A 16652-nucleotide genomic window follows, 5' to 3' on the forward strand; every position below is an offset into this window, starting at 1 on the left:
CTTTCTAAACCACTTGCAGAGACAGGCTGCTGAAGAGTTGTTATTTCTTGCAATTTGTGTCTTGGATGGTTTACTAAAATTAGGAAAAAGTATATTCCAGAGCTGGAACATTTATGGCTTCTTTACCATTACTGTATATTTTAATTCTTAAAAATAGATTTAAGTGACATGATAAGTAAAGACTCCTGCTTAATCTATTTTGGCCTGTTTGCCACATTCCTGGTTTGGCCTGTTTGACTTGTTAATTTAGAGATGCATAAAACCATCTGTTTCACTGTGGACTTTGTTTTAAGCCTCAGAGGAAACAAACCACACAAATAAATGAAATTCACTATGTCATTTCTGCTAGAATATATGCATTTGCAGCCATCAGAGCAGACACCAAGTACCCCATAACTCTAATGTCAGGGCAGGTTTTTAACTATTTACAATGCTGTTATAAAAAGTCATAACTGAATTTATATCACACAAGGGATTTTCTTAAATTGTATTCCACCTCTCATTTAAAATGAAAAACAGTGATATTCTGCACATTGCTAAAAGAACATAATAAAGAAAGAAAAAAACCAAGCTTCATAATTAAAAAAATATATCTTGGAAAAACTACATCCCAGACAAATCTACCTAATAGCCTGGATTTCTGCCTCTGTGGTTTGCAAAGTGAAAGGAGTCATCTACAGGCTCATCCTCTTGACACAACTGTAAACTTCAGCAGTCAGACTCCATTTGTCAAAAACAGAGCAGACCTAGAATTTTTTACTCAACACTTTTTTACTAAGAACACACATTTGCTGAGGCCAAAGCTTTTCCAAAAATGGGTTTTATTGAGAAAAGAGTCCTGTTCCAGACAAGAAGGAGAAAGAAGAAAGTCACACCCAAATGAGTTGCCTATGAGGGGGACTACCAGTTCTGTTTCTTCTGCAAAAAAGTAAAATATATTTTGATTTTGATCTGTACTAAGCATGATTTTTCAAGTCTTCATTCTTTTTCAAAAAATAGCATCCTTGCTTACTGTCTGGAGTACTAGAGGGCTGCTGCATTGATATTTGGAAATAAAAAGTGATTATTTCAAACATAATATTCCCTAGTGTCTCCTTTCATCACTCCTACACTATATAGTCTGTTGCACAGACTATGGTTCTGAAGATTAAATATTTAACTAAGGAAACCTAAAGGTGTCAGTCATGGAGTAAATACTAAATCCATCTAAGAAAGTTCTGTGTTACACTGCGTAACATTTTACTGCAGTGTGAAGAAGCAGGGAGGTGGCCCGGGACCTAAAGTGGCTGTTGAGAAATCAAAGAATTTAGCAGAGTAGTTTTAAAAATGCAAAAGCCAATTGTAATTTCTGTTAGAACCTTATTTGAAGACAGTTCTCCAAACCATGTTCCTCAGCAGGAAGCTTAGGTTAAGGGAATATACAGTTAAACATAATGACTTCCAACAACCTGAGCCCCTGACCTTGTGTCCCCACCCATCAAAGCACATAAGCAGGACTTTGAACATTTTAACCGTCCCACACTCAGCTTCTGTCTTGACTCCTTTTTTTTTTGCTTCTTGCCTATTGGATTTTCTGAAAGTGGCCTGGATTTCCCTCCTAGACTTATTTTATCTCCTGCCACAAGAAAAAAATCTGTTACGTCTTATTCCAATGGCTTACCCAACCTACATTCCCAGCCCTTCCAGAGCCTCCCCACAGGGCAGCTAGCGGGGCTGTACTCACAATATTCATCAAGGTCAGCAGGTACTTCTGAACATGTTCCTTCCCGTGGAACTGAACAACTGAGTCATCCACCCCCAGGAGCACCTCGATGTTGTAATCATCCTCTGTCGCGTGCCTCCGACGGCGCTGCCTCGATCTCTGCACCTGCTCCTCCACCAGCCCCAGTGCCCTGCCCAGATCAGCCAAACCTGTGAGGTTGGAGCCTGAAATCAAACAGACAAACAAGTTATCACCCAAGAGAAGTTTAGGTTTCAGCTCAGACAAATTTGAAACAGCAGCATTTGTTATGATCTGAGTCTTACGTAACAACATTAGTTTCGTGAAATGTCAATTAAAAACAACCAAAATGAGAGAGAAATATGACCCAAAACGTTTTTATTCTGCAAAGTAAAAGCAATGCTTTCCACAAAGTAATAGTGGCCCAAAAGAGCAGCAAGTCATACCAATGTCTTGATGAGAAGAATGGAGCTGTTTGCAGTAAAATACTTGTTACTTAAAAGTGCTTCTAACAGAAATACACTGTCCAGGGATCCTGTGCTACCCAAAGTAGCCTCTATTTAGAACAGTTAAAGATAGACACGTAGTTCCAAATCTGATCTTACTGCCCAAATCTGATCTTACTCCCATTTCAAGGTAAGTGCAGTTGCCAGTACAGCCTTTTGCTATCCATGCAGGTACCACCAAACCAGTCCCCCTGGCCTCAAGCCTTTAGCTCCTTTCCTAGTTACACACATGCAATCCAACAGTAGTGACATGGATCCTATTTATCATTACAGCTCAGCACCACATTTTAGATATGAGATTAATTAATTTATAGCTATGTCCACAACTTTTTTAACAGCTTTTCATCCTTCATTCCAAATTTTCCATGTCACTTTGCATTACTGCATGTCAAAGACCAACCCACCAGGCACAACAGTTGTCTCCTTCATGACTTATGATTTCTAACAGCTCCTATGATATGAAAAGCATGTTCCCTGACAGGATGGACATGCTTAATGTGGCACTTGCCTACTAAAAATTAACATAAAAATATGGAATTTTGACATTTCATCCTGAAGAATAACAACGATTAGCATTCATATCATTATGACCATTTGCATTACAAGAGACTAGAATCACCACTGAGAACCTCTTGATTTTAGCAAATGTCAGGAAAGATTCACTTAGAGAGGTCGGCAAAGGTGCAGAGAGGGCTGTGGGTTGAGTAAGGGTCCCAATGCTTCATTCACAGAAATATAATGGGAAGCAAAGGAAGAAGCCCAAGCCACCACCTTCAAACCAGAAATGAGAAACAGCTCTTGGAAATGTTATAAAAGTGGATTCTCCATTTCCATTTATTGAAGTTTTCACATCAAAAGTGGCTGCTTGGGAGAGGAATGACTCACCAGATCACTGGGCTCATTACAAGAACATCTGTGCTCTTGCCTGAACTTCTCTGCCTCAGGCTGCTGTGTCAGCAGGTCCTGGGCAATGTGCAGAGTCCCCTCAGCTCCCCACTGAGGTGACAACAGCACACCAACCTGCACAGCCTCCACTGCCAGGAGGGACACACACCAGGCATCCCCAATCCCCATGGAGCAATCCTTACTGCTCTGGGTCCCAGGCTGTGCCATGTGTGGTGAGAAGCTGGTCTCTGTTCTCCTTGAAGAGACCTCCAGGAAAAGGACAGCCCCTGAAATGCACAGCATCCTGCCAGTTTCCAGCAAGCTTCAAGGACGTGCTTGTCCTGAGATCCACAGCTGCAGGGATCTCCTCTGCATGGCACTGGCAGGGCTCCCCTTGCTCACTGGACACAGAGAAGGTCCCAGTAGTGGTTCAACACCCCCATGGAGCCCCAATGTCCTTCTCCCCAGACAACAGCATTTAATGCAGCTAACAAGCATAACCACCACATTCTCATTGCCAGCCTCAGGGCTCCCAGCAGCTTCTGCTCCTGGGGCCATAAGCCTTTAAAATTAGTCTGGTCAGAATCCATGATTCAGCATGAGAGTTCATTCCTCACACAGAGCCCAGCTGTCACTCCCAGGTGTACCATGGAGGGCAAATGAGCCTGGCCTGGCAGCACTGGAGGCAGCTCTTTATCAGTCTCCAGACCTGCCAAACAGCCAGCTCTGGCCCAGCCTTGTGGTTTACTCCACCAGGAAAATTCAGTGTTAAAATTTCCTTGCTACTATGCTCAGAAGTAATGACCAAGCCATCACAGTGGAGACTCACTATGGGATCATGGGGCAATCATATATTCAGGATCTATAAGACAAATCACCGTTCCTGTAAAATATGACCATAAATCTTAAAAGCTCTGTAGAAAAGTAAGCCTAGACTGGCAGGGGCTGCAGGTCATGCCTCCTCTCTGTTGTGCATAAAAAGCTAAAGTAATCAGCAGCAAGGCAAATCTATCAGAGCTGCTACTGCAGAACAGCAGTGCTGGGCAGGGGCGACAGCCTGAGCCACGCACTGAGGTTGTGGACAGAAAGCTCTGCTGGCTGGGGGGCTGTTATTTGGGTGGGTGACTGGCTGTCAAGGTATCTTGAGCTTTTGTGCTTTCATTTCTCTCCCTTATGTGTCAAACTAACTCCTGGCATGGTACCTTTATTCCTGCTGTGAGTAAATCAGCCAGAGGCAAAATGTGATCCTACCATCCTGCAGTGAAAACTGCCTGTCCTCCCTCTTTGCTGCTCACTTCATCACTGTCACACTGTAGTCCCTACAGTCCTGCCAATTCCTGAGAAAAGTTATCAGGAGGTTCCCTGGAAGTCACCTCACTGCCAGTAGGTACCAACCAACCACTTTAAATTTTCTTGGGAGCACAAAAATTCCACACATACACAATTACCTTCACCCCTCAGCTGCTCCCCTCAGGACAACACACCCAGTTCTGGGCACTGGTACCTCTGAGGCACCAACCCCATGTGCTTCCAGCAGAGGGAAAGCCACACTGGCTCCAGCTGGTGCTGGAATCATCCCAAGGCTAGAAACACATCTCAAAACATTTACAACAGTAGCTGCAAGATTTCTGGTTCATATCCCAACTTCCCACCCAGTCCTCTTTCCCAGAGGCTGTCCCTGGACAGGCAGGGATGCCTCCACACACGCCTGACCACAAACTCCACAGAGCCCTCCCCCAGTGCTGCTCTGCCTCTCAGACTCGTGGATGATGAATTGCTGGATTTGCTGGACCATGCAATGTTATTCCCATGTTGGATTTGCTCCTAAATGACCGTTACATCCAAGTGAAATTAATACCCGTATCTTAGCAAAGAGGAGCAGAAACAAAGTTCCATATGTAGTAAATGAGAAATTTGTGGTGTTTTGGCATCTTGACTTTCCTTGTTAACGTCAGTAACTTTGCTGTATCATTGTACTGCTAACAATATGATAGAAAATCTCAAGAGAAAGCACAAAGAACTAAATAAGACATCAAATTCCTCCTTCACATTTTCCACAATACATTCCTTCTGATCAGCCCTGCACTTTGCACAGTAACATCACAAAAGTAACCTCAAACTGCACTGTTTTACTAAATCATCCCAAGACCTCTCCCTGAGAAGTCAATTTTCAGCAACTTTTGCCAAATCAGCTACTAATCATTGGTGCCAACTTTGTTCTCCATCTCCCAAGAGCAGACACTTGTCATTTGCAGAGCCTCACAACAGCCTGTGTTGAAACCCTCTTGCTCCTGCTAGGAAAAATTCACATTTGTGAAAATTAACCAGTCACAGACAAGCTTTTATTTCTCTCTTTTGCTGCTCATTCAGAATAAATCAAATGACAGCAGCACTCCAACAGTTCAACCAAAAATCCCTCAGCCCCTCTCTTTTTTTCTAAAGCCAACTAAAAGCTCAGTGATATTTCAGTAATTTTCTCCTACCACTGCAGACCATCTTCCAGAGAAGCAATAAAAAGTGCTCAAGTTGTCAAATAGTATTGCCTTTGCACATCTTCAGAAGAATTCCCCATCTGCAACAGTTTGGGGTGACACCACCTTATTTTCTGGGAACTTTTGCCTTGCTCATGAATGTTTGATATCATGTTCTTTATGGAAACCCAATTACATGACATCTCCTGATTCTGCCTCACCCATCATGGCAGGCAAAGCTCAAACAGATGCTCTGAATTACTGAATTATGAACACACTGCCTGCCATAAGAACATCTTTTCCCTGTGTTTTCTGTCACTCCCTTTAGGACATCCACCAAATCCACAGTTGCTGGCTCATGATCTTGTTTTGGTTTTTTCATGACCCCTTTCAAAAAGGCTCAGGAAAATACAGCTGCACCTACAGTCCTTATGAAACAACTGGACTTTAACAGTCCCAGCCTTAGGGTTCCCCAATATCACAGCAGCAATATTGTCCTAATAAAGCAGTTTCTAATATTTTATCTCCTCTTTCTGATAGGGAGAAGGGAACTTTTTGGCAAGCCCAGAGCAGAGACCAGGATGAGCAGCTGGGAGACTGAACTGTGTGTCATGTTCACAGCCATCATCTGCGGCTTGTCAGCACAGCAACGAGCTGGAATTTCATTTCAAACCCGAGTGTGCAGCATTCAGACCAGGCAGCCACCATTGAAATGCAGCTGGTTTGCTTGTGTGGACACTTCATCTGTCAAAGTGGGAGCAGACGAACGCCTGAGCCGACTGCTGAGCACCTTCTCTGCAGCCACACGAGGATCAGCACTTCTGATCTGCTGCCTTGACACTCATCACCATTCCTGGGACATATTGCTGAAGGAACTCCCAGCTTCCCATTCCTTGCTGCAAACCACCAGCTTTTGTGTTGTTGTTATGTGTTTCACCCTGCTGACTCAGTCTGAGCACCCGTGAAGCACAGCTGGGTGGTGGCAGATACATCTGTGACAGCACAGGAGCCTGGGCACCCAGCCCTGCCCAGCTGCACCACAGCTGGTGGCACTGCCACTCCAAGCCTGGGACTGCAATCCCAGGGCAGGCATCAGCCCATCCATCCCTCAGTGCTGCCAACGCAGGAGGAACAGGCTGTGTGGTAGGGAAGCAGAAACAGGCAGGGTGACTTGCTTTAGCTCTCAGCTTCCCACTGCTCAAGTACATCTGCACCTCTGGAAAAGCACCAAATCCTGCTGACAGATTGACACAGAACTGCTCTTTTGGGAATTGCACCTTAAATCATGAGCCATCTTTCAGCAGCACTCTCTTACACTTGGATCCCGTGGGCTTCTCTTGTGTCAGTCCTCTGCAATCAACTGACTCCCTAATTAGCCTCCATTTGCCTGTTCATGCATTTTACCAAAACCCTCATTTGTCTTCCATGGTAAATCAAAGCCAAACCCATGGAGGTTGAAGTCAACAATGAACAGTCATCAAACCTTGCATTGTATCCCCTAGTGATTTATTCTCCCATTTTTAAGATCCTCCATTTGGGATTTTTTCATTACAGTTGCACACAACCATGTTGTGTTATGCTCATTTCTTAATTAATAGTTTCTCTGATTTATAATTTCTTTTAAAACTTATTTCTGTGGGTTTTACAGCCATGCTCACCTTCCTCTGCTCTCTGCTTTGTTTTCCAAATGTCCTCTACTTGTCTTCTCCCCCTTAACCATCCTGCTCAGCTACATTGGTGTTTCATAATTTATAAATCCCTTTCCCATACTACAGTCTGAATTTGGACCCTTCTGCTATAGATCACTCATAAGAAAACTGGGTAAAGCCAGCAGGGAATTAAAATGGGAGAGAGCTTCTGTGAGGTGAAAGCAAATTGAAAACAGCCTAAATAAGAGGAAATCCACAGAGTGCACTGGGTACATGATACCAAGTCAGCCCTGTTTAAAAGGCATCTCCAGGAGCACACTGCCTCAACATAATTTTAACTTGGAGCTCAGTTTTCATGGGATTCTTGTGATTTCTTGAATCAATAATGATTGATGGGTTAACAATGGCTGCTACTTGGTAAATCTTTAACCAAGAGCAATCACTCCAGCAGAATTCTCTTGAGGAGTGGGATCAAATTTCTCCTCTCACACATTTTTACATAAACCAAAAGTAAGACCACACTAGTAAACTAAAGACTGGGTATGCACCAGGGATCCTCTCCAACTTTACAAATCATTGTCCTGCCCTGATGTGCAACGAAGCAGCCATTAAAAAGGAAGATTTTAGGCTGTGTGCCTTGCTGACCATATGATCTCATTACAAGCTCCCTGCCTCTGAGTTATGGTAATGCTGTTTCTGGTCAAATCACATTTTAACACAGAGCCTGCTCCACCTTTCATCTGGCCAGGGGGAGTTTGCCACAGCTGTTGGGGTAAGTTGGGCTGGGCTCTCCAAAAATTGGTCTCAGACTCCAACTGCATGAAGGCCAACAGATAGAGCAGCTGAATTCCTGCTGGAATGATCTGGTCCTGGCATTTGAAAGCAGGAGTTCAAAGTACTTAACAATATTTCATATAGACAGCAATTATTGTAAACTCCTTGGAGTAGAACTTTTGTTCCCCATTCGCAGAGTGAATGCACATTCTTGCAAACCACAAGCACAAGCAAGGTTCCTTTTTTTCTTACCACCTTTGCAACAGCACAATGACTTTGAAACTTGGGACATGCTCAAGTGCCTGCCTGAACCATAAAATCACAAAATGGTTTGGGTTGGAAGTGACCTTAAAGCTCATCACATTCCACCTCCCTGCCATGGGCAGGGACACCTTCCACTATCCCAGGCTGCTCCAAGCCCCACCCAGCCTGGCCTTGGACACTTTCAAGGATGGGGCAGCCAGAGCTTCTCTGGGCAACCTGGCCTCACCACCCTCACAGGGAAGATTTTTTCTTAATATGCAATCTAAACCTAGATAAGAGAATCAGGCTTATAAAGAGAAACAAAGACGAACCAACCAAAGCTGAAACACAGAGAACATTAAAAAAAAATTAAATAAATAAATAAATAAAAAAGTCTTTCCAATTAGTGGAGTGAAAATGGCCAGGTGGACACAGTAGCAAGTGGCCAGGCCAGAGGCACTAAGAAAGACCACATCTAGGTGTTGCCAGGGAGACCTTTTCTGGCATACCACAACAAAGAGAAAAGATATCACAATACTACAAAAAGAAGTTGAAAACTAAATTGATCTCATCAGGGCCAGAGTCACACAAAGAATAACATAAAGATGAGAGATAATTGCACTATCAGAAGATTAAGTGAGAGCAAGGTAATAGAATACCCCAGGCTAAAATTTCTTCTTTTTTTAATGGTGAAACATGATGTGTTAAAATTTTAATTTTTGTCTTACAACATAATAGTCAAAAAGGGGAAATGAAAGAAATGGCAAGCCAGCCAAGAAACCAGTCTGTGTGACCTGGTTGAAATGCAGCTCTCTGAGAACTGAACACAAAATTTTTCCAACAGCGAAACTTATCCTTTGGAAAATTTTCAGCTATCAGCCTTAGTAATACAAACACAGGTTTCACAATTTAGCACCAAATAATCCATGAGCAAGATGTCCAAACTCAGTGCTTAAAAGTAAGCTCAAAAAGGGGCAAAGAAAGCTGCTCTAGAAAACTAATTTAGAGGCCAACTTGAAAGTTCCACTGACTTAATTGATTGCATCTGAAAAGTGCTATCTGGCAAATATTTCGGCAAGTCATTGCAAGCTGGCCTGTATTGCAGAGCCTGTGACTTGCAAAACAAGGTGCCTGATTTACCACACCCCACCCACTCTGAGAGCCCACATCTGGCCTGGGTCAAGGCTGCATCCCTCCCAAGCCCCGGAGTGCTCCCTGTGCCTGGGCAAAGGCTTCGCTCCCCATCGCTCACGGAGAGCTGCAAGGGGAGCTCCACACGCTCAATCTCATTTGCAGCTAATGCATAATTAATTAAACTGCAGAGTTCACAGGCACTGGGCACGGAGCCACAGCTCCACAGAGTTCTACGAGCCTCAGAGGGCCCACCTGAAGTCCCAAAGGCAAAGCATCAGGAGCTGACCACAACTCACTTTTCCTGACCAGGCTTTAACGAAGTGTTTACAGGCTGGTTGAGTCCAAGTCTGCCACCAAGATACTCAGATGTCCAATCCATATTCCAAGCATGATTAAATTACAGCAAATTAGCACATTAAATAAGCTGCCAAGCTGACCCCCTGGCTTTGTAGGTGACATGTCTAACAATCTCACTTGCATTTTTAACGGAACGAAATGCCAAGCCATGGTACAGGACTTGAATAACAACAGATTATATGGGATGGCAGTTGTCTTTCCATAAGCCAAGTATTCTGCAAGGAAGGGAAATGAAGTTTAATTACAGCTCAAGAAAATAACATTAAAAAATGCACAAGTAACAAAAGCCAAATTCCTAGCCAGGGCAGGAAGGTGAGATGAGGGAGAAAAGGCAAAGAAATACATAAAATAACCATACATTATTGGAAATATTACTGAAAAATCATGACAGAATTAAATATGTATATTTCCTATACTTTTTAGCCATAACCTCAAGTCTTGTCTTTTGGTAACAGTTCAAAGTAGAATTATCCCATCCTTTTAAAAGGGCAGCACTTTTATCAGTTATAAAGTCCCACGAAGTTGTAAATTATACAATTAAATGTTCTCAATGTCAAGTAGAATACAAAACTCATCAGTGTAAATAACGTACTGCAAAAATGACAATGCAAACAGTTCCTGTTTCCTATATAATCATAATGATCTTTTAATTAGACAAAGTAAACAGTCTGCTCATTTCACCTTGTGAAGAAATGCATAGGAAGAAATCTTCCCAAATTCTAAGGTAAAAAAAGTCTGCATTTTGCAATATCAGTGAGTTCAACAGACTTCTTGTATATCTCAAAAAATTTTGCCATAAATCAGCAGTCAGACAGACAAAAAAAGAAGTTAAATTGAGTATTACAAGAAGAAAACCTCGTCTGGACAGGCTGAGAAAGGCAGGGCAATACACGATGCCTTGGCTACTTATGCTGGCAGGATTTAAAATTGAGTGAGAAGGAGTTATAATTTTACCTATGTTTTGAAAATACCCTTGTTACTAAATCTGCTTGGACCTTCTGCAGTAACAAACGCAGCTGCAATTGATTAGAGACTGCAGGAAAGACAAAATTCACTTGGAGGATGCAGGAATTTCTCAAACTTCAAAATTACAGTTAAAAACCCTGAAAGAGAGAATCAATCTCTGCTCCAGTGAAAGTGCATCAGGTTTACTCCCAAGTCAGTTCAAAATCAAGAGCAAAGGCTTATTTTGTTATTTGTACAAGAGCTCTGAATTTGTCAAGCCCTACAAAAGGCAAACTGTGAAATGCTGTCCTTCTATTGTGGTGAGGGGGTGAGAGATGGTCCTGGCAATGACACAGAGAAGAGATGCTTTAAACGGGCAGTTCTCTTCATGAGCATAGACTGGGGCTGGAGAGAGGGGAAAGGAAGATAGAGGGGAAGCAAAGAAGATGAATGGGTGTGAGGATAACAAAACCCTCTGGGAAAAGGCAGATTTAGAGGCAGAAGTTGTGAGGACACAAATGCAAAAGAGGAAAGGGATAAGAAATCACCATTGGTTTTCCCACTGCAGTTCCCACTGGCCCTAGGAAAGCAAAGCCAGGGCTTTCTGCTACATCCCACTCCCCATCCCTGAAAACTGTGTCCTGGGAACAGCCCCTGAGCTTCAGGGAACACAGGGACAAATGCCAGGGTTTGCCAGGCAAACCATCTCCCCAGCACCTGCAGGCAGGGCTTTAATGTTCCTTTCTTAAGATAAATTTAGCATTAATATCTGGGAGCTTTAGAGGGATTAGAACAGGTCAACATGCATTTATTTAATTTTCTGGCAGGTCCAAAGTATTTTTAATTCCTTTCAGGTCAAATGGACTTGAATACTGAACTTTTTTTAAAGTGAACAAACAAACAAAACATTTCAGTTCATCTGAAATCAAGTTTTACTCATTTGATATGAAATCAACCACTTCACGTCTCAGTGCAGAGAATCATTTAAAATTATAAAATATCTTAAGGGAAAGAAGGGAGATGGTTTGTTTGGAATGCACTGTCATGAAACCCCTCCACATTTTCAGGATTTTTCCTACTTTATCAATGTGAAGTTCAGTGAAAAATTCAGGACTTTATCACCAATAAAAAAAAGTCACCCAACTCAGCTGTGCCAAGACTAAAAGGAGTTTCCATTTCTTCATTCTACCATCTACTCCCCTTCCTCCAAAGGAATGATCATCCTTTTAAGACCTCTGTATTTTTGTTGGGTTATTCATGTATTATTGATAAACAAGCTGTACTCAGCACTGAGTGGCTTGTCCTTCGAATTGGTTTGTAGCCCAGTCAAACTCAGGTAATTTTTCTACTAAATGAGATGTAGTTGGTAGGATGTAGTGCTCCTTGGCAGGCAGCAGACAACTCTCCTGTAGGGACAAATCAGACCCACCTCAAAATGAAAGCCTTTCAAGAATTAGGTAGCAAGGAATTTATCTCCTGAATTAAAGATATCATCTTCATGCAAATAAGGCTTAAAGTGGTCAGAAACTGCATTTGTATTCCCTTTGCAGAGTGCTATAAAATTGCTTTAATAGTAGCGACTGCTCTGCTCTTACTACAGAGAATGAAATCAGACTTTGAAAAGCAAATGCACAATGCCAAGTAAGAAGGGCTGGGAAGCCTCATATATATATATGTGTGTGTGTGTGTGTGTGTGTGTATATATACACATGTACAGATATACTTACATGTAATAATGCTAAAATAAGAAAACCGTGTATTTTAACAGGGTACAATGGTGGGTAGAGGGTTGATGGATGAACAACTCTCTTGATAGCTAACATTTCTATTAGAAAAGTTTTTAAATTATGTTAAACATTAGAAAACTATCAGAAACAACAGAAATTTGAGATTTTTAAAAATTTAATTAAATTGTCTTTAAATGGTTTTAACCCAATTGGAAGCTAAGAGGACTAGACAAGTCAGTGGATATTAGAGAAACAGTGGATGCTGTTAAGGATAAAAGTAGACAGATGTTCCAAAGCTCTAAGTAGTTTCTGTCTCTGGAACTGGAACAGTATTTAACGACCATTCAGCCTTTAGCCTGTTACTTTTGCATAGTAACAAATGGAAATGTTAAAGCCAACACCAAAAAAAAAAAAAAAAAAAAACCACCTTTTAAATTGCCTTAAAAAGCAGTTGCTAAAGTAACCAAGAAGTTAACTGAAAGCAATGCTGACACACATGGTAGAGGCTTCTAGTAAGTAACACATTCTCCCTAAAACTGGTAAAAACAGAGTCACTCCAGATCTGAGTTCCTGCAATGAATTTTGGGTTTTATCCAAATATACTGGACTGGATTAGTTGAACTCTATCACTTGTTTCCACCTGGTAAAGAACTGGCTAACCAAGCCATTCCTAGTTTACCTGATTGTAAAGATACCTGTGATCAGTTGAACAACAAGCACAGGGAAAAAAACAGAAACACAAAAACCTTCCACAAATCATCAGGTGCAAATCATCAGCTCTATCACCACAGTTTATGTTCCATTCTGGGAATCAAGAGGTAAAAAGATGTCCATGAGTATCTTCTTTATTCTTCCAAAAACCTAAATGTTTAAGTAATAGATCATACAAACTCTGATAATATTAATTATTAATGCATATTGTGCTAACAGAAGTAATAATGTGGTTCTCTCATTAGAAGTCAGAATAGACTCCAATCACTTTCAATTCTTGCTGAGCAAGAGATTATTTCTTCAGTGTTTCAACATAGCAATTCTTTATATTTTCCCATTACTACAAAAAGAAAAGTCTACAAAGATAAACAGCCAAGTTAACATTAACTGAACTTACTTTAAAGAAATAAACTGACATTTGTAGGAAAGGGGGAGCAAGGCTGGAAGGAAAAGTAATCTTTTCTGGCAGCTGAAGAAGGCACATGTTAGGTGTCAGGGTCTGTCTCTTCACCAGATTATTGTTCTCCAAGAGCAACTTCCTGTCTCCTCAGCAACACAAGTCCCACAAACACAGTCTCCTTCAGCTCACCTATTGTACCTGCTCAACCAGATCTGAGACCATAAATCAGCGCTGAAAAAGAATGTTTTTGAAAGTCATACAAAACAGCATTTACTTGTCCAACAAGAGTGCTACTCAGTTACGAAATAAGACATGAAAGTACCACAGTCAATAAAGACTCCTCTTTGCTGTTGTGCCCTGGAAGCCCCCGTGAGTCCTCAACAATTACTTTGGACTTGCAGGACTCTGAATGATCTTGTGCAGTGGGGGAGCTGGACATGTATTTATTGAAGCTGACACTAATCAATACCCATCACTTTCTCACTGGTTTCAACTTTATTAGAAAAATGATATCAACAGCTGCTACTGTCCCAGTGATCCTCAGAAGAAAGCTGAGGGTTGATGGCATCCAGCTGCTCCCATTGCCTGGTTCTCCAGACTCTCTCCCAGTGAGCTCCAGGCTGCCTTTCAGTGCAAAGCTTTCCATTCAACCTTTCCCACATTTCTCCTAGGATCACAGAATTTTAGTGCATTACTTTTTTGCTCTTTATAATCTATTTCTGGCTAATCTTCTCTAAAATTTCTGAAGCATTCGGAAAGGTTTCTTACATTCTGGTTTTAGTCCAAGGTGCCTTGGATTCAAATACTGCAGTGCAGCTGGGCAAGTCTTACATTTTGCTGAATAACTGGTTCACCAAAAAAAAAAGTTGTGCTTGTTTTGAAATTATTTTTAAGTCAAATCACAGCGGGTTTTAGGGATTAAAAGTTAATAAATAATGGGGTAAGGACTCACATTTCATTTTGGTGAATATATTCCACAGTATGAAAGCACCCAACCAGCTCAGGCTACAGCAGAGTGGAGGACAAGGGATCATAGAATAGTTTTGGATTCAAAGAACTTTTAAATGTCACGTAATTCAACCCCTTCTGCAATGGGCAGAAACATCCCCAACTAGGATCCTCTCAGAAAACCTCATCCAGACTGACCCTGAGTTGATTCCCAGGATGGCGCATCTACCACTTCTCTGGGACACTCAACCTGGCCAGCACAGGGGTGTTCATCTCTAGTGACAAGAGCCAGCTCTGTCCTGTGAGGCTCCAAGCATGGGAAAGTTAGTCCATACCTTAGGTCTTGAAGGTATAATGTGAATTAAAGGAGTTAGTTCACAGAAAGAGGCAAAAGGCTGCACCTTGCCAAATGACTGAGCCTGTGTGAATTCAACCAGGAACATGAGGGAGATCCTCAATCCTCCCAGATTATTTTTTGTAGAGACTGCCTCACTTTAAGCTTTGAGCTTTCAGTCAGGACCTTGACTTTTTGACCACTTGAATGGGAGATGGTTCTCTGACTTTAGCAATGGATCTTTGCCTGGCTAAAAAACAGAAAATACCAATTCTGAGCAACCAGCTTGTGGAGGGAGGGGAGAGGGGGCAAACCCACACCAAACAAACCCAATTGCAATGAAAAAAAAAATTAAAATATGAAAAGAGGGGGGAGAAAGCAGCTTGTGAAGTGAAAAACCTTTTAAAGGTTTTTTAATTTTTTTCCTCACAAAGTGAGAGTGTCAAACTGTGGGATGAAATTAGTGTAGCAACCACTGCCCATTGCACGGGTTTTAGCTGTCTCTTCTGACCAAAGGTCAGATCCACAGTGAGGTTTTTATGTTTGGGGGAGATAAATATTCTTTAACAATTCCACTAAAATCATTAAAAAATAATCTGGAAAGCCAAGCAATGCTGTGGGAGACAAAAGAGAACACCAGTATTTGGATCACCTAAAGTACAAGGCAAGTCAGCAAAGAACAAATTGTCTGAAGCATTAACCTGCCAGGATTATATCTTAACGTCACGAATTTCAGATCCATTTGAAGTCTCACAACAGAGAAACCGAAGCAACCGATTGAACCTCTTTGTGAAAGGATTTTTAAAAACCCAAAACCTATAGAGTACAGCATGTGGTCTTGCCTATATGTCCCAAATTCACCCAGGGAAACCAACTCCTCTTGCAAAACCCCTCAATTGGCATTAGTCAGGGAAAATAGACGGTAAAAAGTATTTTCTCATCCAGCTGCAAAAGCAGCTCCTGTCTCTTTGTTTCCCAGCCTTCCACGTCTGGATCTAGTTCAATCCAGACATCACTTCCAGCTATCAACCTCAGCAAGGCCAAAACATGCCCAGAGGCCTGTGAGCAACATCCTGCCCCGCTGGTATGAGCACCTTGATTTCAAGAGGGACATGTTTCCAACTTCTCTCTCCTTGCTCAAAAACAACTCAAAATAATCCCCAGAAAACCAACCCCCTTCCCAAAGACAAGTCATGGCAAAACCCTAACAGGTTCTGTAGATAACTATCTGAGCAAGGAAAGGTTCATGCCAAGAAGCATGTGTGAGAGGGAAGAAGGGTTGTTTAGGTTTGGAGAGAAGATTGCTTTGTTTGGCAGATACCTGTGGAGTATGACCATGGAGCCAGAGGGGTTTGGGTAGAGGCACTTTAATGTGCTTTCAAGTGCTGGACCAGTGATGGAAACACTGCTGAAGAACTGCAAGAAGTGAGGCTGAAAGGGCCAAACTGAGTCATTTCATGTACGTGGGACCACCACAGCTCAGCTGGCACCAGCACAGACTTCTTCCTACCCCTGCCTTCCTGACACACTTTAGCTTGGAATAATGCCCATGTAAATAACACCAACTCTCAGCTTTTGAAGTTTCCCCAGATTTATGGAAATCAAGAGGGATTGCAAGAGGCCAAGACAAGAGTAGACACCCCAGGAACTTCCCCTTGGCACCTGGTGAGGAAAGGGAAGGAGGCTGGGAAGACACATCCAGGGACTGGACCTGTACCAGGGCAGGTAATGCAGGGCAGGTAACGCCTGCACCAGGCTCTGAACAGCAGCACTGGCACCACAGCACATGGCTGCTGCTGCAGCTCCTGCCAGATCTGCTCCCACTGGGAATCTTGCAGGGCAGGGAGT

The 16652-nt window shown here is 42.3% G+C and overlaps 1 protein-coding gene across 1 annotated transcript in view; it reads right to left on the reverse strand.

Moving 5' to 3' along the window:
• ADAMTS2 (ADAM metallopeptidase with thrombospondin type 1 motif 2) overlaps nucleotides 1–16652 on the reverse strand; it is a gene marked incomplete at its 5' end in the record, with an annotated part of 169620 nt that overhangs the window by 52751 nt on the left and 100217 nt on the right. Inside the window, 1 exon segment of the mRNA XM_083871974.1 lies at nucleotides 1724–1926. Coding sequence (XP_083728100.1) covers nucleotides 1724–1926 — 203 coding nt within the window.

Source organism: Zosterops lateralis (genome assembly GCF_965231275.1).
Source record: "Zosterops lateralis genome assembly, chromosome: 14".
Classification (NCBI taxonomy): domain Eukaryota; kingdom Metazoa; phylum Chordata; class Aves; order Passeriformes; family Zosteropidae; genus Zosterops; species Zosterops lateralis.